The sequence below is a fragment of the Bos grunniens genome, chromosome 9, assembly GCF_055505025.1.
Source record: "Bos grunniens cultivar Pamir isolate PY7600 chromosome 9, Bosgru_T2T1.0, whole genome shotgun sequence".
Taxonomy (NCBI): domain Eukaryota; kingdom Metazoa; phylum Chordata; class Mammalia; order Artiodactyla; family Bovidae; genus Bos; species Bos grunniens.
The window spans coordinates 62,119,044-62,144,568 of NC_141173.1; the positions used below are offsets into that span (position 1 = coordinate 62,119,044).

General features: G+C 39.0%; 1 protein-coding gene across 5 annotated transcripts in view; it reads left to right on the forward strand.

Annotated features, from left to right (window-relative positions):
* The window catches only part of RNGTT (RNA guanylyltransferase and 5'-phosphatase), a 242,429-nt gene that overhangs the window by 53,365 nt on the left and 163,539 nt on the right, over positions 1-25,525 (forward strand). For 2 of the 5 annotated variants that reach the window (XR_015133147.1, XM_086317774.1), the window contains exon 9: positions 19,448-19,606. The exons of 2 other annotated variants lie outside the window; for them this stretch is intronic. Coding sequence is in view for 2 of the 3 variants with exons in the window: in XM_086317774.1 (XP_086173900.1) it covers positions 19,448-19,606 (159 nt within the window). In the remaining variant the exon portion in view is untranslated. Of the gene's footprint in view, positions 1-19,447; positions 19,607-22,230; positions 22,639-25,525 lie in introns of those variants that run through there. One more of the 5 variants, XM_086317776.1, reaches the window with a different exon arrangement.

The window sequence follows — 25,525 nt, forward strand, 5'->3', positions numbered from 1 at the left end:
TGCTGGGAGGGATTGGGGGCAGGAGGAGAAGGGGACGACAGAGGATGAGATGGCTGGATGGCGTCACTGACTCGATGGACGTGAGTCTGAGTGAACTCCGGGAGTTGGTGATGGACAGGGAGGCCTGGCGTGCTGCGATTCATGGGGTCGCAAAGAGTCTCGGACACGACTGAGCGACTGAACTGATCTGATCTGATCTGAATGCTACTAAGCTCACTGGAGGACATCTGTCCCCTACTCCCATCTCAGCTATAGAGCTACCAGTGTGAGGTATGAGCTACCTGGATGAGAGGTTAAGGGGATTTTCCTGCTTATTTTTTTCACAATTTCATGATACTTTAAGAATTGGTTATTTGCTCACATGCTGTAGTTCATTATTATAGAAATGGTAAGTACTAGGTTGACTGAAAAAGAAAATTCACAAAGAGTTTGTGAATCAGTGAAAAAATGTTTGAAAGAATTGTAATTTTTTTTTAAGGAAGTTGTGCTGTATATAAAAGAAAATTGGAAGTAATCAATCATGTCAAGGGACAAATGTAAGAAATAAACAAAGTCTTTGGAATATTTCTTTTGATCTTTTCTTCTCATGAGGACTGATTATTTTATAAAAATGAAAATATTTTTCACACCTTTCAGCCCCTTTGATATGTAAGTGCTGTCCAAACCATTTTTCGTGGCTTTAAAATTTTATTCCAGATCAAGATAAATCTTGAGAAATCAATGTGGCTTTTTACCCTCTCTCATGGAAGACCAGTTAAAAGGATATTGTATTTTACATATTTAATTTGTGCGTGACTCTGAAGTTCTGAAAAGCATGACCTATAATATTCATGGTAATTAGTGCAAATATACCATTTGATTTTACACTTTGAAGTCTAATGATACTCTGTATTCTTATTGTGAACAGCGCTATTTAATCTAAAAGTAACTAGTTAAAATAACCAACAGAGGCTTCTTATCCTTAGAACAGATAGATTCATGAGATTTGTTTACCAGTATTGGAACTAATTATCTGATTTGTGCAATGAATAATTGCCGGGGACCAGCCCTGGCTGATCCAGGGTATTCGAAGGAGAGACGGCGTAGGCGAAGATCAGGAAACAATTGCTTAATTAAACGTTAATTAAGGATATAAAGAGTAATAGAATGAGGATAGCTCAGTAAAATTCAGTGAAGAAAAGAGGCTGAAATAAGGATAGCTCAGTGAGGAAATTCAGTGGAGAAAAGAGGCTGAATAATTCAGCCAGAAGGTAAGAGAAAGAACGACATGGTGAGACCAAGTTTCGGTGAACAAGGCCCGCACTTTATTTGCCAAAGTAGTTTTTATACCTTAAGTTATGCATAGAGGATAATGGGGGAAGGGGTAGAGTCTTGCAGCAAACCAGGCTTTCTTCCTGCAAACTTATCATATGCAAAAGCTTAGGTGATTTGCATCATCTTCTGGCCCGGAGGCCTGTTAACATTTTAAGACCTTTTCTTCAGAAAACTTATTTTTCTCTAAAGGTGATTGGTCAGGAGCCACCCTCCAAAAGCATTAGATAAAGTTGCATTCCTACAGAGCAAAGGTGTGGTGGGCTATAACAAGAAAAAGAATTAACTCGAGGGTCCCAGGTTACAAACATTAAAGCTACTACTTACACCAATTATATTAATCAATACACTGCGAGGGACACAGCAGGTAAGGGATATGGAAACTTAGCAGCAAACATTGGCCCAACAAGTGAAAATCCCTTCACCAATACAATTTCTAATCAATCTTTTAACTATTCAAAAGAATCTGTGTTTACACAGTTTAGAACATCTGCCTCTCACAGTTGGGAGGCTCTGAACAATCACATGTGGCCGGAAAAACCTATTCAGGCAGGCTAGAGGATTTCCAAAGGAGTTTGTAGGTTAAACACTGTCACACCCAGGAATTATTAACTGGAGCTGTAAGCTAACTCTTTTTTCAGAGAGGTAGTGGGGGACAGCCCCCCGTAAAGTCAGAGGTGTAGGTGAAAGCACAAAGCAGAAAGTAGGCAGACTCTGGTTTTGGGGGTAGATTGCTCGAGAATTTCCAGGGAGACTCCTGAGGCTTGATCCCACCTTTGCGTATGCCAAGCCTCCTTCCTCATGACCTTTGCCAGGGGCGGAGCTCGCTCCCCGCAAATAATAATTTTGCAGTTTTCTATTAACTTGAAAGATTTTCAAATCCTCTTAATTAGGTCAAAATCAATGAATATGTCTATACCTTATAATAAGTGCACCCTAAATATTTTTCTGTTTTAGTAAACATTTTTCTATTCAGATCAGATCAGATCAGTCGCTCAGTCGTGTCCGACTCTTTGTGACCCCATGAATCGCAGCACGCCAGGCCTCCCTGTCCATCACCAACTCCCGGAGTTCACTCAGACTCATGTTCATCGAGTCAGTGATGCCATCCAGCCATCTCATCCTCTGTCATCCCCTTCTCCTCCTGCCCCCAATCCCTCCCAGCATCAGAGTCTTTTCCAATGAGTCAACTCTTCGCATGAGGTGGCCAAAGTACTGGAGTTTCAGCTTCAACATCACTCCTTCCAAAGAAATCCCAGGGCTGATCTCCTTCAGAATGGACTGGTTGGATCTCCTTGCAGTCCAAGGGACTCTCAAGAGTCGTCTCCAACACCACAGTTCAAAAGCATCAATTCTTCAGCGCTCAGCCTTCTTCACAGTCCAACTCTCACATCCATACATGACCACAGGAAAAACCATAGCCTTGACTAGACGGACCTTTGTTGGCAAAGTAATGTCTCTGCTTTTCAATATGCTATCTAGGTTGGTCATAACTTTTCCTTCCAAGGAGTAAGTGTCTTTTAATTTCATGGCTGCAGTCACCATCTGTAGTGATTTTGGAGCCCAGAAAAATAAAGTCTGACACTGTTTCCACTGTTTCCCCATCTATTTCCCATGAAGTGGTGGGACCAGATGCCATGATCTTCATTTTCTGAATGTTGAGCTTTAAGCCAACTTTTTCACTCTCCACTTTCACTTTCATCAAGAGGCTTTTGAGTTCCTCTTCACGTTCTGCCATAAGGGTGGTGTCATCTGATGACTAAAATAAAATTGTTTATTAAGGTAAGCCTTGTTTCAGATTAAATAAATCAAGTGATACTAGAAAGCTTATGATTGAAAGTCACTTCTCCATCGCTTCTTCCTATCATTTTTACTCCCTAAAGGCAACCACTGCCCACCCCCCACTCGATTATTGTGATATTTGTCTTATTGTGGTGGCCTGGAAATGAACCTGTGATATCTCCCAAGGTCTAAGGCAACCACTTTTAGCTTTTCTTTTTTTATTTCTTTTAATTTATCCTGTGATTATCCTCAAGTCTGTGAGTAACATGTTTATGTTGATGTTTATTAGTTAACTTTAGGTGAGTTTCTAATATGGTCATGAGAATGTGGCTCACCAATTTCTTTCTGCCCGTCTGTTCTTTCTTCTAGTTTCTTATTACAGATAAAACTGTTATTGATAGTTCCTCATTTATCATGCCTCTATATTTAATCTTCCCTTTATTCTAATAACCCTTACATAGTATTTCTTAATTCTTTTATTTTTTAATTAATTGATTATTTGGGGGCACACTGAGCGGTGTGTGGGATCCTAATTCCCCAACAGGGGATTGAACCACACCCTCTGCTTTGGAAGGTGGCGTCTTAACCGCTGGACTGCTAGGGGTGACCCAGTATTTCTTAACTCTTACAAGAGTTGAGAAACTTTTGAGTTCCAGGTTTTCCATCTACTTCTTTACATTAGCTCTAACTTTAATATTTTCAACTCTGTTTACATTTACATGCTGTTTGTTAAACATAGGTTTTTGTTTTTTTGTTTTCTGTCAAGGTTGATTTAAATGGTAAAAAATACTTAAAATTTTTTTCTTACTGAACTGTTGTTGAGGTTAGTGGAAAGGAATATATTTCCTTTTTTATGATGTGAAAAGAAATCACTCTGATATTTCTCACACATAGGGGCTTACTACATAGAATTGATTACAAAGACACTGTGAGAACAAGAAAGCAAAAGGGTGAGAGAGGTTCAGCGAGCTGCTGCTGCCTCTGGTGGGAGCCTGGTTAGCACTTGCTGCCCAGCAGCAGGAAGAGGTACTGCCTATGTGGCTGCTGCTGCTGGGATTGCTCACCACTGCATGCCAGCAGCCACTCCCCGGGGGTTCTGCCCCAAAGAGCCCTGCCGTCATCTTGTGGCTGCTGCCTTCAGTGCCACCTGAGATGCTGACAGAAACGGATCAGTAGGTTTCTTCCCTTCCCCTTTTTTCCAGTCTCCTTCCAGGATGTTGGCAAAGGAATCGGGGTAGGGTCATTTGCTTACTTCTCAACCCAGATCCATTGAGAGCAAGTGCTAGGATGGAGCTGACCACTAAAGACAGCCACCTTGCCCAGAGTTCAAAGTCATGTCTTCTCTACCACTTCAAGTAGAATGTTCCTTTTGTCAAGTTTAAATAGGTTCTTTTTAACTCTGATCGTTGCCTTTACCCTATAATCAAGTTTTTTCAAAGTTTGACTCATTTTATTTCTTCTTTGAATTATTTTTGGTTATCCCAAAGACTTTTTTCTCTTTTATAGCCTTCCGTGATTTTTGGCCTGTGTATAAAGCTCTGTTCCCAATTTTTATCCTGGTTGGATCTAGCTTTCTGGATTCCATGTTTTTTTTCCCTCCCTCTCTTCCCATCCTTTCTTTTTAAATTTAGGTATATTCTCTTATTTTGCAGGAGTACCTCCTTCAGCCTCTTTCTAAGAAGGTTATGTATAAGAAGTAACCCATAAGCATGCTTAGGTGTATGAAAATGCTGTTCCTCTGGTCCTGAGTTTAGTAATTCGGCTGTGTATAAAACTTAGAAATGATTTTCCCTCAGAATAACAAAAACCTTAACTTCTATTAACCTCTGCCACTGATAAAAGTTGTGTTATAATTCTGATTCTAGTGCCGTGTACGTGGTTTGCCCCTGGAAACCTTTAGAATTTTCTCTTTGTTCTTGTCCTGAAGTTTTTCAGTGGACCCACTAATTATGTGAGTCTACACCACCCTCCCCCCAACCCGCCCACCTTTCCGTTCATTGGCACCTGGTAATCAGTTGAATCTGAAAACCTGAGTTCTTCCATTCGGGGTAATTTTATCTCTCCTGTTTGCTCCTTTTTTCCCTTCTGTTTTCCCCCTTTAAACCTACTATTGGTTGTTGTACTGCCTAGATTCTTTTTCTTCTCTAATCTTTTCTGTCATGCTTTTCATCTGCTGGTCTCTTTTTTCAGCTTTCTGATAAGCTTTCTCATTTTTTCCTCTATGCTTATAATGAATTACTAATTTCAGTATTTATGCATTTAAATTTCAAGAGTACATGCATTCTTACTGTCTGCTTATACCTTTCTATGCCAACCTGTTCATAATTTATGGACATGATACCATTTTGAATTTCTTATGGGAATACTAACTGGAAAGCATAGAGTTACTGTATTTCGAATCATCTTTGTTCTTCATGTTTCTGGTTTTCTGAAATGTACAGTGATCCTTGGTTAGCTGCATTTGAAAAAAAGACAGAAAAACTGCTTGAAAGGAATTTTGTGAAAGTCCGCTGGGTTTGTCACGTTGACAGCTTTGCTTCATAATAAGCAGTTGTGCTTGGAGGACCTTCAGTCCTACTGTATGGAGAAGTCTTTGCTTCTGGGCACCATTACCCATGTGGTAGTTGCTTTACTTAAGGGTTTGGTTCAGTTTTTTAAAAGAAGGGCTTTCCAGTTTTATTGATTGATTGCTTAGGAAATGGTTAACTAGTATGTCTTTTCTGTGAGTTGTGGGGATTTAATTGTTTTACATAATTAAAAATAACCAATTTTTTCTTTTCTGTCTATACTGTTACTCTTGTTAGTTGATGTTGCTGGGTCTGGATCTTCTTTGGGATTTTGTAAAACAGCTTCTTTTGTGGTCACTATGCTTCTCAGCATCTCTCCATCTGTTTCTTGTCCAGCAGAAATGTATTGTAGTAGCTCATCTGCTGATACTCTTCCTTCCTTTCCTTCATTGTCTTCATCAATGTTTGTTATGTTAGTTGTCTGTTCCCACCTGACAGATTATCTCAAGACTGTCGTTGTTCAGTTGCCAAGTCCTGTTGGACTCTTTGCGACCCCATGGACTGCAGCACACCAGGCTTCCCTATCCTTCACTATCTCTTAGAGTTTGCTCAAACTCATTTCATTGAGTCAGTGATGCCATCCAACCATCTTATCCTCCAGCCCTCAATTTTTCCCATCATCAGGGTCTTTTCCAGTGAGTCGCCTCTGATTACCTCAAGATTACCCTCCAAATTTAGCAGCATAAAACAACAAACATTTAATATCTAATGGTTCTGGGGAGTGATTTAATTGGGTGGTTCTAGCCCACTGTCTCTCATGGGGTTTCTGTGAAGCTTTTGGCCAGGATTGCTGTCATCTCGAGGCTCCACTTCCAGGCTTACTCATGTGGTTGATAGCAGCCTTAGTTCTTTGCTGATGGTTGGCCTGGAGCCTCCATCCCTTGACTTGTGGGCCTGTCCATAGACTGGGTAGGGAGGAAAAACTTCTTGCACCTGCTTGTGTTTAGTGTTTGGGAGTCTGGATTAAACTGGGGAAAGAAGAGTAAAAAAAAAAAAAGGAAGGAAAGAAAAGTAAAAAAAAAAAAAAAAAAATTTATTCGTATGCCTTTGGGAGTGCACAAAATAAGTGACTTGCTAAATGACTAAAGTTAGTAAAGTTCTTCTATGGGAAGAACAGATGGCTTTCTTTAGGAAAACCTGTTTTTAGGATAGCAACAGGAGATAAGAAAGCTGATGATAATCTTCGTTATGCTAGCGTGATTGGTCTTTTCCATCTTCCTCATGGCTGTAAAACTCCCCCAGAGAGGGGATTTAAGATAATTTCATTCTCAATCCCCTTGCTGGAACTGAATATACTCCAAAGAGGTGATTTATGGAAACCTCATTTCCAGAAGTTTCTGCTTTTGTGGGAAGGCTTCTTTCAGCATCTCTTGAATCTCAAATGTCTTCAGTTTAAAGTAATCTTCATACTAACTCTGGAGTTCTGTGTGTCCTTAAATAGTTGCCTGAACATCCTTACTACATGGCAGCCAGCTTCCCCCAGATCAAGTGACCCAAGAAATTCCAAGATATTTAAGATAGAAGTAGCAATCTTTTTATAATTTAAGATATCCTCATTATAATGAACTATTTATATCCTCCAGAATGCATTTGTGGTAAGAGATTTACATTTTTTAAAATAAATTATTAAATGTTTTATAGCATTATCTCCAGTGATTTAAGGACCATATTTTGAACTAGTTTATTTTAATGATTTATTATTTAGATGCGCCACCGAAGTACTTTTTTTCCAGTCACTTTTGGTTTAGTTTTGGCATTTTATGATTACACTAGATGGCAGCAGAGGACCAGTTTAACACAGGCTTATTTTGTGATGCAGTACCCAATGCATTGTGCATCTAATACATTCAAAAATATTAGTTTGGGATTATTTAGAATTTAGTAAGGATTAGGGGATCATGTATACATCAGTATTGAAAGCATAGAGGTTTGATAATGTTGCTGTGTTCCTTAATGTTGCCATGTTCAAATTCAAATATTTGAGTTATTATATTTGTAGATGACTCTGTAGTATCATTTTGGAACTGTTTTTGTAAAAACCATTTAGCCACATTAAAGTCCCCGATGGTGTTTTGTTTGATTCAGGAAACAGATATTTTTATGTTGGAGTCTCCAAAAGTGAAAGGATGATTTGAAGACTCTATTTTATCCCATATGGGTTTTACTGTCAGTTGTTTGTGTTGGGAGCAAAGGAGTCTATAGAAAAACTGTGTTGGAATGTAACTCTTCTATTTCAGATAGTGAAATTAATGTTCCAAAGGGTAAAACAGTTGTTGGGCTTGTACATAGCATGTGAAGAGTAGTGATTTTGATATATGTGCTCCAGTTATATTTTGGGAAAGAAATTTCTATATCTCTATGCTTTCTTTTTTAGAAATCATATATCATAAAGTATTTTTACTTTCTTTAGAAACTATATTCAGTTTTTGCATGTTAATGGTAATCTGGTTCCCTTGAGGCACTGGTATCTGTGAACTAGGCAAAGAAATTGAAAATGAGTAATTCTGTCAGCTCTTTTTTAAATTGTGAGATCTGGTTTGAGGATTTTATATGCAGCCCATCTTTGTACAGTATGTTCCTGGCTTTCAGCCCAGCTCTGCTGGTTGCTGCTGTTTTTGCTGGCAGGTAAGCTTTTTTGGACACGTTTTATTTTTGTAATGTCTTAGACTTTAGGAAATTTAATTTTGAAAATATTTTTGCATGGGCAAATAACTAAATTGTCTATCTGTGAATTATTTAAAATGGCCTTTAAGTCTCTTAAATGTTGTATTAGCCTGATAAAGTGTAGCCTACTGGCTAGAAGTACAAAATACAGTATTGGTCTGGCCTTGGTAGTTGCCTTAGTACAGGGAATCCATATTATATTTATTTTTGTAGTCTCAGTGTTTAGCTACAGTATTTAGCTATTGAGATTGTTGCATCCAAAATTTTTCCTGGTACTTTTATGTGAACATAAACAAAGACCAGTGGAAACAAGTTGACTTCTAATAGTGTGGTCCCCCGGTGGCTTAGAGGGTAAAGCGTCCGCCTGCAGTGCAGGAGACCTGGGTTCTATCCCTGGGTTAGAGAGATCCCTTGGAAAAGGGAATGGCAACCCATTCCAGTATTCTTGCCTGGAGAATTCTGTGGACGGAGGAGCCTGGTAGGCTACAGTCCATGGGGTCGCAAAGAGTTGGATACGACTGAGCAACAGATGGGGAAACAGTGGAAACAGTGTCAGATTTTATTTTTTGGGGCTCCAAAATCACTGCAGATGGTGACTGCAGCCATGAAATTAAAAGACGCTTACTCCTTGGAAGGAAAGTTAAGACCAACCTAGATAGCATATTCAAAAGCAGAGACATTACTTTGCCAACAAAGGTCCATCTAGTCAAGGTTGTGGTTTTTCCTGTGGTCACGTATGGATGTGAGAGCTGGACTGTGAAGAAGGCTGAGCGCCGAAGAATTGATGCTTTTGAACTGTGGTGTTGGAGAAGACTCTTGAGAGTCCCTTGGACTGCAAGGAGATCCAACTAGTCGATTCTGAAGGAGATCAGCCCTGGGATTTCTTTTTTTTTTTCTCATGATTTTAAGTAGACTTTTTATTTATTTATTTTTTTAATTTAATATATTCCTTACAAATTTAAGAACCCATCCTGAACCCTCCTCCCTCCTCCCTCCCCATACCATCCCTCTGGGTCGTCCCAGTGCACCAGCCCCAAGCATCCAGCATCGTGCATTGAACCTGGACTGGCATCTCGTTTCATACATGACATTTCACATGTTTCAATGCCATTCTCCCAAATCTTCCCACCCTCTCCCTCTCCCACAGAGTCCATAAGCCTGTTCTATACATCAGTGTCTCTTTTGCTGTCTCGTATACAGGGTTATCGTTACCATCTTTCTAAATTCCATATATATGCGTTAGTATACTGTATTGGTGTTTTTCCTTCTGGCTTGCTTCACTCTGTATAATAGGCTCCAGTTTCATCCACCTCATTAGAACTGATTCAAATGTATTCTTTTTAATGGCTGAGTAATACTCCATTGTGTATATGTGCCACAGCTTTCTTATCCATTCATCTGCTGATGGACATCTAGGTTGCTTCCATGTCCTGGCTATTATAAACAGTGCTGCGATGAACATTGGGGTACACGTGTCTCTTTCCCTTCTGGTTTCCTCAGTGTGTATGCCCAGCAGTGGGATTGCTGGATCATAAGGCAGTTCTATTTCCAGTGGAGGGAATGATGCTGAAGTTGAAACTCCAGTACTTTGGCCACCTCATGCGAAGACTTGACTCATTGGAAAAGACTCTGATGCTGGGAGGGATTGGGGGCAGGAGGAGAAGGGGATGACAGAGGATGAGAGGGCTGGATGGCACCATTGACTCGATGGACGTGAGTCTGAGTGAACTGCGGGAGTTGGTGATGGACAGGGAGGCCTGGCGTGCTGTGATTCATGGGGTCTGCGAAGAGTCGGACACGACTGAGCGACTGAACTGAACTGAACTGAGTAACTTCACTTCATATATACTAGTGTGCTCCTTTAAACATTTTGTACTGTTATAATAGTGAAAGTGATCATTGCTCAGTCATGTCCAACTCTTTGCAATCTCATGAACTGTAGCCCACTAGGCTCCTTTGTCCATGGAGTTCTCCAGGCAAGAAAGCTGGGGTGGGTTGCCATTCCCTTTTCCAGGGGATCTTCCTGACACAAGGGTTAAACCTGGGTCTCCCATATTGCAGGCAGACTCTTTACCATCTGAGCCACCAGGGAAGGGTCTGCTATTGATAATAGATGAGGAAATTAAAAGTCATTTAAAGCATTTGGTGCACTTAGATATAATTTTATATACTTATATTTTTATATGCGCATGAAGCAGTACTAAATAAAATGACGCATCAACATGTTATGCATCTTCTACATGTGTTTTTATTTATCTTTAAGAATAATCTTAGTGGTGCTATTCATCTATTAAACATTTAAAACAATGGGATTTTTAAAGTAAAATATGTATAATGTATAATGTCTGTGTTAAAAGTAAAATTATTTCAAGTTTCTTATAGGTTAGGTCTTTTTCTCCCTTTCACTAAAATAGTTATGAAAACGATTCATTATTCTAGTATAAATACACACATTAAAAATATATTGCTTGTTTTATAGAAAATTTTTAATTTTTGGCAAGTTTTAAATGGTAGCTGTTCTGAATGTGTACTTGAAACCACCACATTATTTATCACAGTGTATGGTCAGTTTCAATGGCAATAAAGTTTTGAGAGGAAAATTAGTTTTACCTATTTTTTAAAAACAGGTAAAACCCACCTGGGCATCCCAGGTGGCTCAGTAGTAAAGAATCTGCTTGCAATGCAGGAGACGTAGGTTCAGTCCCTGGGTTGGGAATATCCTCTGGAGAAGGAAATGGCAACCCAGTCCAGTATGTTTGCCTGGAAAATCCCATGGACAGAGGAGCCTGGTGGGCTACAGTCCATGGGGTCAGAAAAAAGTTGGACATGACCTAGCAACTAAATAACAACAACAAGAACAATTTTTTAAAATACATTTTAGGATTAATTTGTCTAAATATTTTTTAAAATTCAAAATACTGAGATGACATCTAGAATAAAATACATCCAAAGTTTTCAAATAAGAGAGATCATGAGCCTGTATTAGATATTCTGCATAGTCAATAGAATCAAGGACCTATAAAGATAGTAATGTAATACAATTCTAAAAACAAGACTGTTTATGTATTAATATATTAACTTGTAAAAACAGGTTTATTTTTGAGAAGCAGTATAGCATAGTGGTTAAGAGCTTGGGTATTGAAACTAGACTGCGGTGGTTTGGTTTAGTTGCTAAGTCGTGTCCGACTCTTGCAACCCCATGGATGGTAGCCTGCCAGGCTCCCCTGACCATGGGATTTTCCAGGCAAGAATACTGGAGTGGGTTGCCATTTCTTTCTCCAGGGGATCTTCCTGACCTAGGAATCAAACCCAGGTCTCCTGCATTGCAGGCAGATTCTTTACCAACTGAGCTATGAGGGAAGCCCTGAAACTAGACTACCTGGGTTCAAATCCTGAGGTTTACATGCTTATTAGTCATGTGATCCTAGGAAAGTTATATAACCCCTCTGTCTTCCAACTTGCCCATCTGAAAAATTGAGATAACAATAATAATTACCTCCTAGATGTAATGGGATTAAGTAATTTCATCTAAAGCACTCAGAATAATGTTTAACATGTAGGAAGTACTTGGTAAGTGTTAATAGTTGCACATTCTACCAAATTAATAGATTCATTAAAATAAACCAAACTCTAACTTTCTGAAGAGGGATTCCATTGTCATGGTAAAATTCTACTTTTAAAATTTGAACCTATTTAAAAAAAGAAACTAAGATGTGATTCATGCCCTTAAATGGTTGAAAATCTAATTTCGATATTAAAATGGGAATACATGAGAGAACAATATGAAATATAATTGCCTATAAATGATGTGACGTAGATTCTAGAACGTAGGAGTTCTTAGGAGGAGGATGACTAGTGAAGAGTGAGTAACATAGGCCAGAGGAATAGCACAAAGGATGTCACGAGGTGGAGGCAGCCTGCCTGAGCTCAACTGGTTCTGGCCATCAGGCAGTAAAGTGTTTAGGCTACAGGAAGAAAATTATTATACAGGTAACTGCTTAAATCCTTAGTTTATATTTTTAAACATGTCAGAGTTTTAATGATTGCTGAACCATGAGTCTGTGATTTAAATTTTGACTATTATACCAACTCCTACTTCTTCTTAAGTTATTCTTAACAAGTTGTAAGGTGGGAGTTCCCTTATCTCAATCTTGAAGTTTAAGGTCACCTGGGATTGCTCCATCAGTTGGTTAGCCCAGTGGCCTTTGAGATACTTAAAAGATCTATTTTTTGAAATACGTATGGTATGGACAGAGAGCACTCTATAGAGATACAGAAGGCAGGGAAGCGAACACTTGAAGAATAGTTGCTGTTGAAGGAGAAGCAGCCAGCCTACTTCTGTGACTGAAGGAAGAAAAGCCAGAGAGCCAGTGCTGCCAAGACTCCTCAAGGGTTGTTCTGACAAGGCACAGGGAGACCCTGTAGCAGCACTTTATTTCCCACTTTCAGTTATAATTTGAGGACTGTTAGGTGAACCTCTTTGGGGTCTTTTGTGAAAACTTTTAATGAAAGTAGGTTATATTGGCATTTATTCAGCTAGTCTAGGCAACAGTGAGTTTCAAAAGTTGCCTAAGGTAGGGGCTTCCCTGGTGGCTTAGCGGTAAAGAATCTGCTTATAATGCAGGAGCTGCAGGAGACAAAGGTTAGATCCCTGGGGCAGGAAGATCCCCTAGAGAAGGAAATGGCAACCCACTCTAATATTCTTGCCTGAAGAATTGCGTGGACAGAGAAGCCTGGCTGGCTACAGTCCATGGGTTCAAATCCAAAAATAATAAAAAAAAAAGTTCCTTAACGTAAAATGTGAAAACTAGAAGATTATAATTGGAACTAACTTGTGATCTTGCTTAATGCTTTCTTTCTCTTCTCTTTTGAATCCTTTCTGCTCTTTTTACCCTAGTCAGCAGCCAAACAAGAATATTTCTGTGACTAAGAGAGGAAAAATCTACTGAATATAACTTTTGAACATATATTTTCGTGAAAGTTTTTCTTTTGCATGTTTCCAAGAATTATGTCTATATATACATATATATGGAGAAGGAAATGGCAATCTACTCCAATATTCTTGCGGGGAGAATCCTGTGGACAGTGGATCCTGGAGGGCTGCTGTCCATAGGGTCGCACAGAGTCGGATACAACTGAAGCGACTTAGCATGCATGAATGCATTGGAGAAGGAAATGGCAACCCACTCCAATATTCTTGCCTGGAGAATCCCAGGGACACAGAAGCCTGGTGGGCTGCCGTCTGTGGGGTTGCACAGATTTGGACACGACTGAAGCAACTTAGCAGCAGCAGCAGCATACATATATATAGATACATACATGTATATGTGTGTGCATGCTCATTACTAAATTGAATCCAACTCTTTGTGATCCCATGGACTCTATAGCCTGCCAGGCTTCTCTGGAGGTTCTCCAGGCAAGAAGAATGGAGTAAGTTGCCATTTCCTTCTCCAGGGCATCTTCCCGACCCAGGGATCAAACTTGTCTCCTGCATCTCCTGCACTGGCAGGTGGATTCTTTACCACTGAGCCACCAGGGAAGCCCCATACGTGTATATTATATATATACACATGTATATATCTGTATCCATATATATTTTAATTTGGACACACAGTTCAGCTTGTGGGATTTTAGTTCCCCCCCAGGGGTTGAACCCATTCTCTTGGCAGTGAAAGTGTGGAGTCCTAACCCCTGATTGCCAGGGAATTCCCTTAAGTATACTTTTGTTTAAAGTATTCGTTTACTAATTTTTATTTGATGTGCTAGACTGGGACAAAAATGTGATAGTTTTCCATTATGTACAATAGCTTTTGGAGTTGCCGTGTGTTTACTTATATATACCATTTTTGTTAGTAAATCTTAAGAAGCTGTTTCGATACATTGGCGTATTTTAGGCTCAGGTTTTTTTTTTATCATCTTAGTGTTTAGGAAACAGTTTCCTAGGCAGATTGAGACATGCACCTGACACAGGCTCTTTGAGCTCTTTGAGTTATTGCTCACGCAGGTAGTGTAGCTTCTGATTTTACAAAATTTTCTTGGGTTATAACTCTTCATGGAAAAATTAAAAGGAGCTGTTTGCTGTAGTTGTTGTCTCCCTTTGTGTAAGTATGCTTAAAAGCTTGAGTTTGAGTGCTGTGAATCACCTTCACAGGGAGTTACCAAGGGTTATTTTTCTACCAGTTCAAAATTTCTGGTTCACTTACCTTTTTCCTCTTTATTCAGAAGAGATGTCCTCTTCTTTCCTGCCTACAGGAAATGAATCCTTCCTCTCTTATCCAGTCTTTGTTTATCAGTGACCTCAACTCTTGTTTGGATTGTCTAAAGTAATAGTTGTGGTATTAATAATTATATCCTGCCTTAATTAGGTACTTACTGTGTGCCTTGGACATAATGTAGTAGCAGTAACTTGAGTTTTATTACCATGTAACAGGTACATACAGTTCTTTATCCTTCATGTATTAACTCATTTTTAAAAAAAAAATTTTATGGTGGTAAAATACACATACTGTAAAAGTTACCACTTTAACTATTATTTAGTATATAGTTCAGTGGTGTTAAATACATTCATAATGTTGGCACACATCTCTGCCACTCATGTCCAGAACTCTTTTCATCTTGTAGAACTAAAAGTCTATACCCATTGAGTGATAATTTTCCATTCCCCTGGTATCCACCCATTTTACTTTTGATCTTTCTGATTTTTTTTTTTTAACTAATCTAGGTACCTCAAAGAGGTAGAATCACACAGTAGTTATCTTTTTGTGACTGGCTTATTTCACTTAGCATAATGTCCTCAAGGTTCATTTGTATTATAGCATATTTCAGAAATTTTCTCATTTTCTTGGGCAGAATAAGGTTCCATTTAATATATATACCACATTTTGCTTATCCTTTTATCTGTCAGTGGACACTTGTGTTGCTTGTATACTGTTGCTGGTTTGGATAATGCTACTTTGAGCATAGGGGTACTAACTCATTTAATTCTTACAGTCACATTAGGAGGTGGAAATTTTTGATGAGGAAACTGCATTTTAGAGTAATCAAGTGATTTGTGCAAAATCACACAGCTAGAAAGAGCCTGTCAGGAATGTCTTAACCTCCACAGTGGCCTCCCACATATCTTTCTATGTAGGGGCCTTCTGTTCTGCCTATGGATATCTTCACTCCTATTTGCTATATATTATATAGATATATATAATTGCTATATGTATATATAATTGCTATATATATATATAAAACAATTAACGGCTTGTAATAAAATACTTTTAATACTACTAATGTTCACTAGTGAATAACACATTGTAGATTATGTTTTTTAATATTTGTTACATTTTAGCTTAAATGAGCTCAATTAAAAATAAAGTTGAGACGCCTTCAAGTGAATTTTCAGGCTCCTGCATGCTCCTGCCGTATGCTTTCTTTTCTACCAGAGGTGGGACATACTAGATTTACAAGTTTTAGAAAACTTGGGAGGGATAGAGCGAGTTGAATAGGACCTGTTATTTAGAGTATGAGAGATTCCATGAAAGGAAGTTTTGAGTAAGAGTTTGAAGATTATGTATTTTAGGACAAGATGTGGTTTTATAGAAACGAAAGCTTGGCAGTAGGCATGTATGTATTTCTGAGCAGTGGAGGATGGCAAAATGAGAAAGGGTAGGGCAGTTGCAGTTCTGAAGTTAAAGCATATACCTTTGGGTTGGACTGTTATAATCATTTATAATATTTGATGGGATTTTTGGTTCCAGATGCCTGCCTATTTTTTACCAGTCTAGTTGGCAAACACTGATTGAGAGTCTGGTATTACAGGCTATGAAACTGGAATTTTCTTTCCAAAGCCTGTAATAATAGCATTGGTACCCCTCATACTTAATGAAAACAAAGTAAGAAAATCAAAAAATTTAAATTTTTGGGTGGTTTGGAACAAAAAGTTTACTCTAAATCTTTTTAAAAACTTGATTATTTGTATTATGTGTCATTAACTCTGTGAAGTGGGAGGGTGGAATCCAGAAACTGATACTGGGCCCTATGCCTGCCAGATTCTTTTGCGGTGTTGAGTTTTAAGCTTCTCGCAAGACTAAGTCTTGTTGGTTGAAGGAGGTTTCTTGAAATAGAAGCATCTACGCTTTAAAAATTGTTACTGTCTATTAATAGAAATAGGGACATACATGATATTTTAGTGAGAAGGCTTGGATGACTTGTGATTATTTTTTCATAGTAGATACCCCTAGGTTTTCAAGAATAATTTGTGGTGAATTATGTAAGTTGAAATAAAGTTTTTTGACTGATAATTTTTCTATAGACAAAGTTTACCAATTACCAAACTTAAACAAAACTTAGATGAACATAGCATAGTGGAAAACTTGCTATAGAAACAACATATAAAATAAAGATGACTCTCCAGAGGTAGAAGACATTTCAGTTCAGTTCAGTTCAGTTGCTCAGTCGTGTCCGACTCTTTGCGACACCATGAATCGCAGCACGCCAGGCCTCCCTGTCCATCACCAACTCCTGGAGTTCACTCAGACTCACGTCCATCGAGTCAGTGATGCCATCCAGCCACCTGATCCTCTGTCATCCCCTTCTCCTCCTGCCCCCAATCCCTCCCAGCATCAGAGTCTTTTCCAATGAGTCAACTCTTCACATGAGGTGGCCAAAGTACTGGAGTTTCAGCTTCAGCATCATTCCTTCCAAAGAAATCCCAGGGCTGATCTCCTTCAGAATGGCCTGGTTGGATCTCCTTGCAGTCCAAAGGACTCTCAAGAGTCTTCTCCAACACCACAGTTCAAAAGCATCAATTCTTCGGCGCTCAGCTTGCTTCACAGTCCAACTCTCACATCCATACATGACCACAGGAAAAACCATAGCCTTGACTAGATGGACCTTTGTTGGCAAAGTAATGTCTCTGCTTTTCAATATGCTATCTAGGTTGGACATAACTTTCCTTCCAAGGAGTAAGCGTCTTTTAATTTCATGGCTGCAGTCACCATCTGCAGTGATTTTGGAGCCCCCCAAAATAAAGTCTGACACTGTTTCCACTGTTTCCCCATCTATTTCCCATGAAGTGATGGGACCGGATGCCATGATCTTAGTTTTCTGAATGTTGAGCTTTAAGCCAACTTTTTCACTCTCCTCTTTCACTTTCATCAAGAGGCTTTTTCGTTCCTCTTCACTTTCTGCCATAAAGGTGGTGTCATCTGCATATCTGAGGTTATTGATATTTCTCCCGGCAATCTTGATTCCAGCTCGTGTTTCTTCCAGTCCAGCGTTTCTCATGATGTACTCTGCATATAAGTTAAATAAGCAGGGTGACAATATACAGCCTTGACATACTCCTTTTCGTATTTGGAACCAGTCTGTTGTTCCCTGTCCAGTTCTAACTGCTGCTTCCTGACCTGCATACAGATTTCTCAAGAGACCGGTTGGCAAACTGTTCAAACTGTCTTATGCTTTTGGCCTGCCATTTAATTTGCAGTTAACATGTTAAGATCAAAGTTTAACACTTAAATTGGAGAGGAAGTAAATGGGCTTTACAATTTAAAATTAAATAATACAGACTGTCTGTCTAATTACTGTTGTGTATATATAAAGTGAAAGTGAAGTTGCTCAGTCCTGTCCGACTCTTTGCGACCTCATGGACTGTAGCCTACCAGGCTCCTCCCTCCATGGGATTCTCCAGGCAAGAGTACTGGAGTGGGTTGCCATTTTCCTTCTCCAGGGGATCTTCCTGACCCAGGGATCAAATCCAGGTCTCCCGCATTCCAGGTGGATGCTTTAACCTCTAAGCCACCAGGGAAGCCCATGTGTATATAAGTGATCATGTAATAGATTGAAGCTGTGGGCTTAAAGTGAATTTAAGATTATAAAACTTTAATCACATCTGTTTCATGAATTTAAATTGATGTGATATGAAGAGTATAAAGAAGCTAAGCTAATCCTTTTAAAGAAGTCTGTTGTGCTTTTAGAATCAATACATCAAGGTAAAAATACCTGTTGGGTTGGAATCTTCTATAATGTTGAATGAAAATTTTGATAGTTTCCTTTTTAAATAATATTTATCTTTATTTTTGGTTGCACACGTCTTTGTTGCACCTGGGCTTTCTCTAGTTGTGGTGCGTGGGCTTCTCATTGTGGTGGCTCCTCTTGTTGCACAGGCTCTAAGTGCACGGGCTCAGTAGTTGTGGTACACGAGCTTAGCTGCTCCGCAGCATGTGGAATCTTCCCGGGTCAGGGATTGAAACCATGTCCCCTGCATTGGCAGTTGGATTCTTAATCCACCAGGGAAGTCTGAGAATTTTAATAGTTTTTTATGAACTATGTCTTCCCAGTTATGTGACGAATATGTTAGGACCGTGTCTTCATTTCAATGATTGTTAACAGCAGAAATAAAACATTTAAAAAAAAGTTAGGTGGTAGTGTTACTGTTTGTGTGTATGTTCTCTTTAATTTGTTAATGTGAAAATAGGAATGACCTTAATTGAGTTCTTTAAATTTCTAGGAAGGTGAGATTAGGTAAAGCTATACTTGTCCTTCAGATACTTTTTGTTTTCAAAGGTTGAAATGTTTGTGTCAGATAAGCAGATTATAGCCATTATGTTTGGAAGTAAAGCTCATGTGTAGGATTAGATTGTTTTATCATCAAATATTGGTCTTTTTGTGAAAGCAGTACAAACAGTGATGTTTTAAGTTATCTGAAACCTTTTTCTGAGATTCCTTAATTTAAGTTGGTAGACTTTAGGTTGTGTTTCCACAGAATTCTAGTCTTAATAGTGGTTAGATTCCAAGCCTAGCCTATAAAGCTTGCTTTTAAGGTAGGTAAGTTACTTACTGTGTGAAAAGTGACAAGATGTACTGTTCCAACACAGGTAACCAAACAAACTATATTGCAACAAATATAAGACATTTATAAAAACTCTGTTTTGACTCATTTAAAAACTCTCTTGAGAAAATGGATTTCATTTTTGTAAGGTGAGATAGATTGAGAGTATGATAGAGATTGTGAAAGGGACTCTGTGACACTGATTTTTTATTTGGTCTAGGTGAAAACTCATGACTGTAACTTCTTGTTTTTCATTTTTAAAAATTGTGGTAAAATATGCATAACATACATTTCCCTTTTCTTTAAGAGTTGAAAGAAATGGGGCAAAATGGCTTAAAGAGGACATGGATATACTTTGCAAAAGAAATTACCAGAGATCAAATGTACTGAGCGGTGAGCTAGTGAGAGGAAAAGGCAAAGTGTTCATAAGCCCGCATGAGGAAGGAAGAAAGCTGCAGTTTAGCAGGTCAGCTTTTCTTGTATCGTTTCTGAAGTAAGGTCTGACAGGTGTTGGTGGGCGTGGGGGAGTCTGACTAACTGCTCTTATGTCAGGAAGGTTTATAATTGTATATGGGGAAGTGACTCTAAACTGTGAATTTTCTTTATAAGAAATTTTAATATAGCGGAATTTATTTCTCTGCAATCTTGAGAATTAGGTTTCAGGGACTATATACCAGTCCTTTTGGGAATAGATATGAGAGGCAGCGTAGCTGGTATAGAAACAGTAGAGGTTTGGCAGTGAATTCTTATGGGAGGAAAAGATACAAGGGAAGGTAAACTTTGGGCTTAACGTATAGTTATCAAGGACAGGAAATAGATGGCATATCTTTTGGCCTGAGGTTATTGTGTAAAGAGCTAGTGTCATGTAACCGTTTGTATTAAGGATAGGTTGGGGAACGTATTGCAGTGGGGTTCCGTCATGGGCACATTTAACTTATGTGAATTCAACTGTATATAATAGGCAAAATGGAAAAAAAAGAAAAAAAAGCAACCCAAAACCCAGCATATCCATTAGCATTAGATCGACTAGAAGCAGTAGAAATCAACTTTGGCTCATGTAAGCAAAGGGATATGTTAGAAGGCTGACTCTGAGGAGAACCAGTCTCAGAAAATGGGTAAGAACCAAGGGAGGCCAGGCAGCAAGGACCAGGGCCAAGGTCAGGCACAGGAACACTTGGAAGAGGAAGCCACCTTTGGCGTTTGCTAATGATGCCTCTGCCGTCACTCTGAGTCACTTTTAAGCTATTCCTGTGCCTCACTGTCACTCAAGTTAAAAGTTTTGAAAAGGAAGCATTTGGTTGTCTGACTTAGATTCTGCCTCCAACCTGTTAGACACAGGATAGAAAAATCAGGGCATTTTTGTTTCTAGTATAAAAATGAAAAGCTCCAAGTCCATATGCCATCACTTCCACCCCACTAAACTGAACAGCGACTCCTCCTCCAGTGCTCCATGGATCAATAAATCGAGTGCACCCATTCCTCCTGCCAGAAGCCTGAAAGTCCTCCTCGACTTCTGCCCCTCAGCCCCACTGCCTGTCAGGAGCATAGTATCCTGTCAGCCTGCCTCTTTCATGTCTTGAATTTATCCACTTACACCTCTAAGTGATCACTGCCACTGCATTCCCACTTGGGGTACTGTAAAAACCTCATAATTTCTCTGGTCTACAGATTGGTTCCTACCCTATAGGAGTACACATAATGTAGGGGTGAACTTTGAAAAATGCAGGTCAGATTGTGCTATTACTTAGCTAAAAGCATTTCAGTGGTCTGCTGTTTCTTCACCTGCTGTTTCTGAGCTCCCAGTCCACCCTTTTAAACTGTGCAAACTGTTTCTCAGACTTCCTTGCCAGCTCGCGTCCTGTTGAGTTTTACCATGGGGAGCACTAGCAGGAATTTGGAAGGTGAGAGAAGAGACTTCCCTAGTGTTAGTTTCTTTATCCCTTCAGCAGGTGGCAGCAACTTTCACTTCACTCCCAGCTTCTTTTAGCAATCTCAGCACCACCGGTACTGCTCCCTCTCAGACATGCCTGCTGCTGGAGGTGCATTCTAGGCAGAGGAGTGCCACCTGCATTTCCTCACCCACAACGCTGTGTCTTCTCAGCAGTTTGAGCATCCTCCTTCTGTACTCCTCCATAGAGACTGAAACTTGAGATGCTGGGCTCCTCTCCTTAGAGGTCCAGGTCTTAGCCATTTGGTGCCACTTTAGAGCTTTGAGTCCTGAGCTCCATTGACCTCCCCACCTCTTCCATGTTTCACAGTGCCCATCCTCCAAACTCCTGGCCTCTGCTAACATGCCTCTTCCATTTTGTTCCCATAGCCCTCTGGGTAGAGTACCTCCTGCAGTTACGCATCTCTTGATTACCTTCATTTTCCCTTCTTACCTTTTCATCTTCCCAATATCTATGTAACCAGTTTCCTGAATCACACCTCTTGGGTTTGAATTACCCTTTATGGTTTCTGTTTGTCTCAAAAGAGGGATTTTCCACTTTCTAGAATAAAGTTAAAAATAGTTTTCATTAATCACTGAGTCCTTGACTACTTCTGTAGCCTCAAGTTATCTTTCTTCCTCTCTATGCTTCCATATTCTGAATTTGTTGTTGTTGCCAGAGCATGAACCTTCTGTTTTTGTCTCAAGGATATTGCCCCTGGCAGACTGTGTACCAAGCACTGGTTCTCACAACACACTCCTCTCCCCTTCCCTTTTCCCTCCCCACCCCACAATGTGTGTTCAGTTAACTCCTGCACAACGCAGGTCAGAGGCAGGATACTATAGAGGTTGTTGAGATAGGCTCTTGTCTAGGTTTTAATAACAGCTTTGCTGTTTTGCCATCTTTATGGCTTTGAGCAGGTTACTGAGTGTGATTTCAGTTTCCTCATCAGGAATACAGGCAGAATAATTTTCTCTACATGGTCAGATTGTTTTAAGACTTAATTGAGTTAACATAAAGTACTTCGACTTTCCTTTGTGCATAGTCATTGCTCACTAAGTGATTATAACCTGCTGTTACCATCAGCTACTTGAGAATCCTTCTGGGATCCTTTCCTGATGTCTAAACTCTGACAGGTTGTACCTTTTGTGTGCTCCTATAGCATCATGTGCTTCACTTTGGTACTTCTCTGGTGGCTCACTGGTGAAGAATCTGCCTGCTAACGCAGGAGATGAGGGTTCAATCCCTGGGTCTGGTGGAATATCCCTTGGGGAAGGAGACAACAACACACTCCAGTATTCTTGGCTGGAAAATCTTATGGACGGAGGAGCCTGGTGGGCTGCAGTCCATGGAGTTGCAGAAGAGTCAGACACGACTTACCAACTGAACAACAACAACTTCATCTTATGAGTACTTACTGTGTTTGGGATTATTTGTTTAATGCCTTGTTTTCTTGCTAAAGGTATAAAACCATATGAAGTTAGATGAAGAACTTGTGCTGTTTACATTATTATATTTCTAGCATCTGTGCATGATACCTGGTTGACCCTTTAGTAAGTATTTAAAAAAATTAATTGGTTAATCCTTTAAAAAGAAAAAACTATAGTTAGTTTGATGGGAATTGGTAAAAGTAGATAGAGATGGTGAAATGAGTCAACTTTTCTGTTTTTATTACCCACTTTGAGTGCTTTATATAGGAGAGGAGAAATACCTGCTAATTTTGAAGCTGCTGTGGTATGACTGGGCTTCCCTGATAACTCAGTTGGTAAAGAATCCGCCTGCAGTGCAGGAGACCCCTGTTCGATTCCTGGGTTGGGAGAATCCCCTGGAGAAGGGAAAAGGCTACCCACTCCAGTATTCTGGCCTAGAGAATTCACAAAGAGTCAGACCAAGGTTTAACATCCCATCTTATTTTATTGCCCAGGGAAAAATGTTTAGACTGTAATTAGACTGTATTTCTATTTTTTGTTTTTTTTTGTAGCTTTAATTTTCACCCCCACCCTGGCTTGAAAAAGCAATATGTGCTTATTTTTTATATTTCTTAAAAGTACAAAAGAGTATAGTGAGGAAAGCAAATATCATTAATAATTCTACCTAGAGATGACAGTTCTTACCATTTTGGTATAGGCTTTCTTGTCTGTTTTACTACTCAGAGTTTTAACTCCCTACCCCTCGTACTCATACATTCTGATTTTTAAGTTGCTCTTTCTTCATTTAATATATTGTGAATCTCTTTCTGTATCAATGGATATTAGTGATAAATTTAAATTATAAGATGTTTAAAGACAATTTTACCCTGAGAGTATTAGAAGTGTGAATTAAAATTCTTAAGATGCTATTAGTTACCAATTTTTTAAATCAGTTTTCCTTTTCTTTAATTATGTACTTCCTGAATTGTATTAATATGCTGTTGGTGGTTTTACTTGAATAGCTGTCTCACGTCTCAGTGACTGTCTCGAAGGGTATATACCATGAAACAGTTTATGCGAGGCTTCCCTGGTGGTCCAGTGGGTAGGACTCTGCGCTTCCACATCAAGGGTCATGGGTTCAATCCTTGGTCATGGAACTAAGATCATGCAGGCCTTGTGGCATGGCCTGAATGAGTGAACGAATGCATTTGGCTTTGCTGTTATTTATATGGCTTTGGTATATATATTTTAATATAAAAAATGAATCAGTGCTTTCTAGTTCAGTGAAACTTCTTACTAAGTTTTGTCTTTTAATAAGAATGGATATTATAAAAATAATTTAGTAATCCTGTATATTAGATTTGCAGTTGAAGTTATGTCATGATTAATAAGAAATCATATTGCATTAGTGATCCACTTTCACTGAAGGTAGAACCATCATTATGTACTATGCCAGCATCTGATGGTACATGGGATGGTTTCATTTGTTTAAAGAATCTATTCATTCAGAGACTTTGGAGTGATATGAAAATATTTCCACATTGCTTGTTTCTTCCCTAACATGAAATAACTTCTTACATTTTGTGGGTATCACATAAAAAAGAACATGTGATTTGAAATGACTGGAATTCAAACCAGAAATCGCATCCCAGAAACTTTTGTTCTAAAGCCTGAAAATTTATATGTGCAGAAGAATCCTGGAATACCAACTGCTAAATAATTTCTATGATATATCTGTAGATGCATGCTGAGTTTCCCATGAACAATCTTTTATAGTGAATTCCATCTTCTAAAGTCCTTTCTTCTTTGGTCTTTTAAACCTGTTTATGCATAAGTATACAGAGATAGTATTTTGAAGTAAAAAGCAAAGTCTGATAGTAAGATGTATATACATATATATTTATGTGTGTGTATACTTATCTCAAATTTGTTAAAAAAATGAATAGAGAATAATTATGACAGAAAAAGCAAATGTACCAGCACCCTAGGATTTAATACTTACTCTGTTTTAACATTATATTTAATTCTGAACTTCTGGGTAACCTTCAAAAAGGGAGATATAATTTCTGTTGTCATCATATGATCAGAAGAGGTAAACTATTTCTTTTTTCTGAATTTTGAAATTCATTAGTGTAAGCCAGCTTTTCTCAGATTGTAAATATGGAATACTAGTTCTGCAGATATTAACAGATATCAGGAATAAGTTTAGGAAATAATGGGCTAAGTTAAATTAATAGGCTTTTCTATTTTTTTTTTTTTTTTTAAACTGGAGGAAAAGTTTAATAACTTGGAAACTGAGTAATTCCGTGTATGTTTTCTTACAACCTTAAATGTTCCTGATTATTTTGCCAGGGAAATACTAAAAGTTAATAATAAACTTTGCAAAGTGCTGGTCTGGATCTTTAAACAATATGATAGATTGTGCCTTCAGTACCATTTTTGCAGGTATCAGAAGGCTTTTTACTTGACCTGTTCTTATGTTGATTTAAATTCTCTTTGAAACACCACCCAGGGCAAGGTTGACTTCTTCAAGAAGACTAGATTCTACCAGGAGTTGCAGCTTTTGGAAAGCACGTGCAGGAGGGCTTTGGGAGCTACGTATTGCTGTTGTTGGCCAGTCTGCTGGCCCTCCAGTTGGTCTGAGTCTCTCAGGTGCACTGTCAGTCTAGACGGAGGCTGATTTTCTTTTTCCAAGTGCAGCCTGAGTCTTCACAATCCTTATCTCCGAGGGCTGCCGCTCTTTTAATATGTAGCAAGGGCAGGAGTCCTCCACCTCCTCCCCAGGGGCCTGCTGGGACTAATTATTTTGAAAACACTAGTAACAGCATGCTTCCAGTCCAGTCCCCAAATGTCTGCCCCTTTGGTCTGTTTTGCTGCTCTTCAGCCTGTTGTCACTCACTTCTGTTCCCTTAATCAGCCCTCCCTTTCCCCTCTCCTGAACTAAAAAGCCTCTTGATGAAAGTGAAAGAGGAGAGTGAAAAAGTTGGCTTAAAGCTCAACATTCAGAAAACGAAGATCATGCCATCTGGTCCCATCACTTCATGGGAA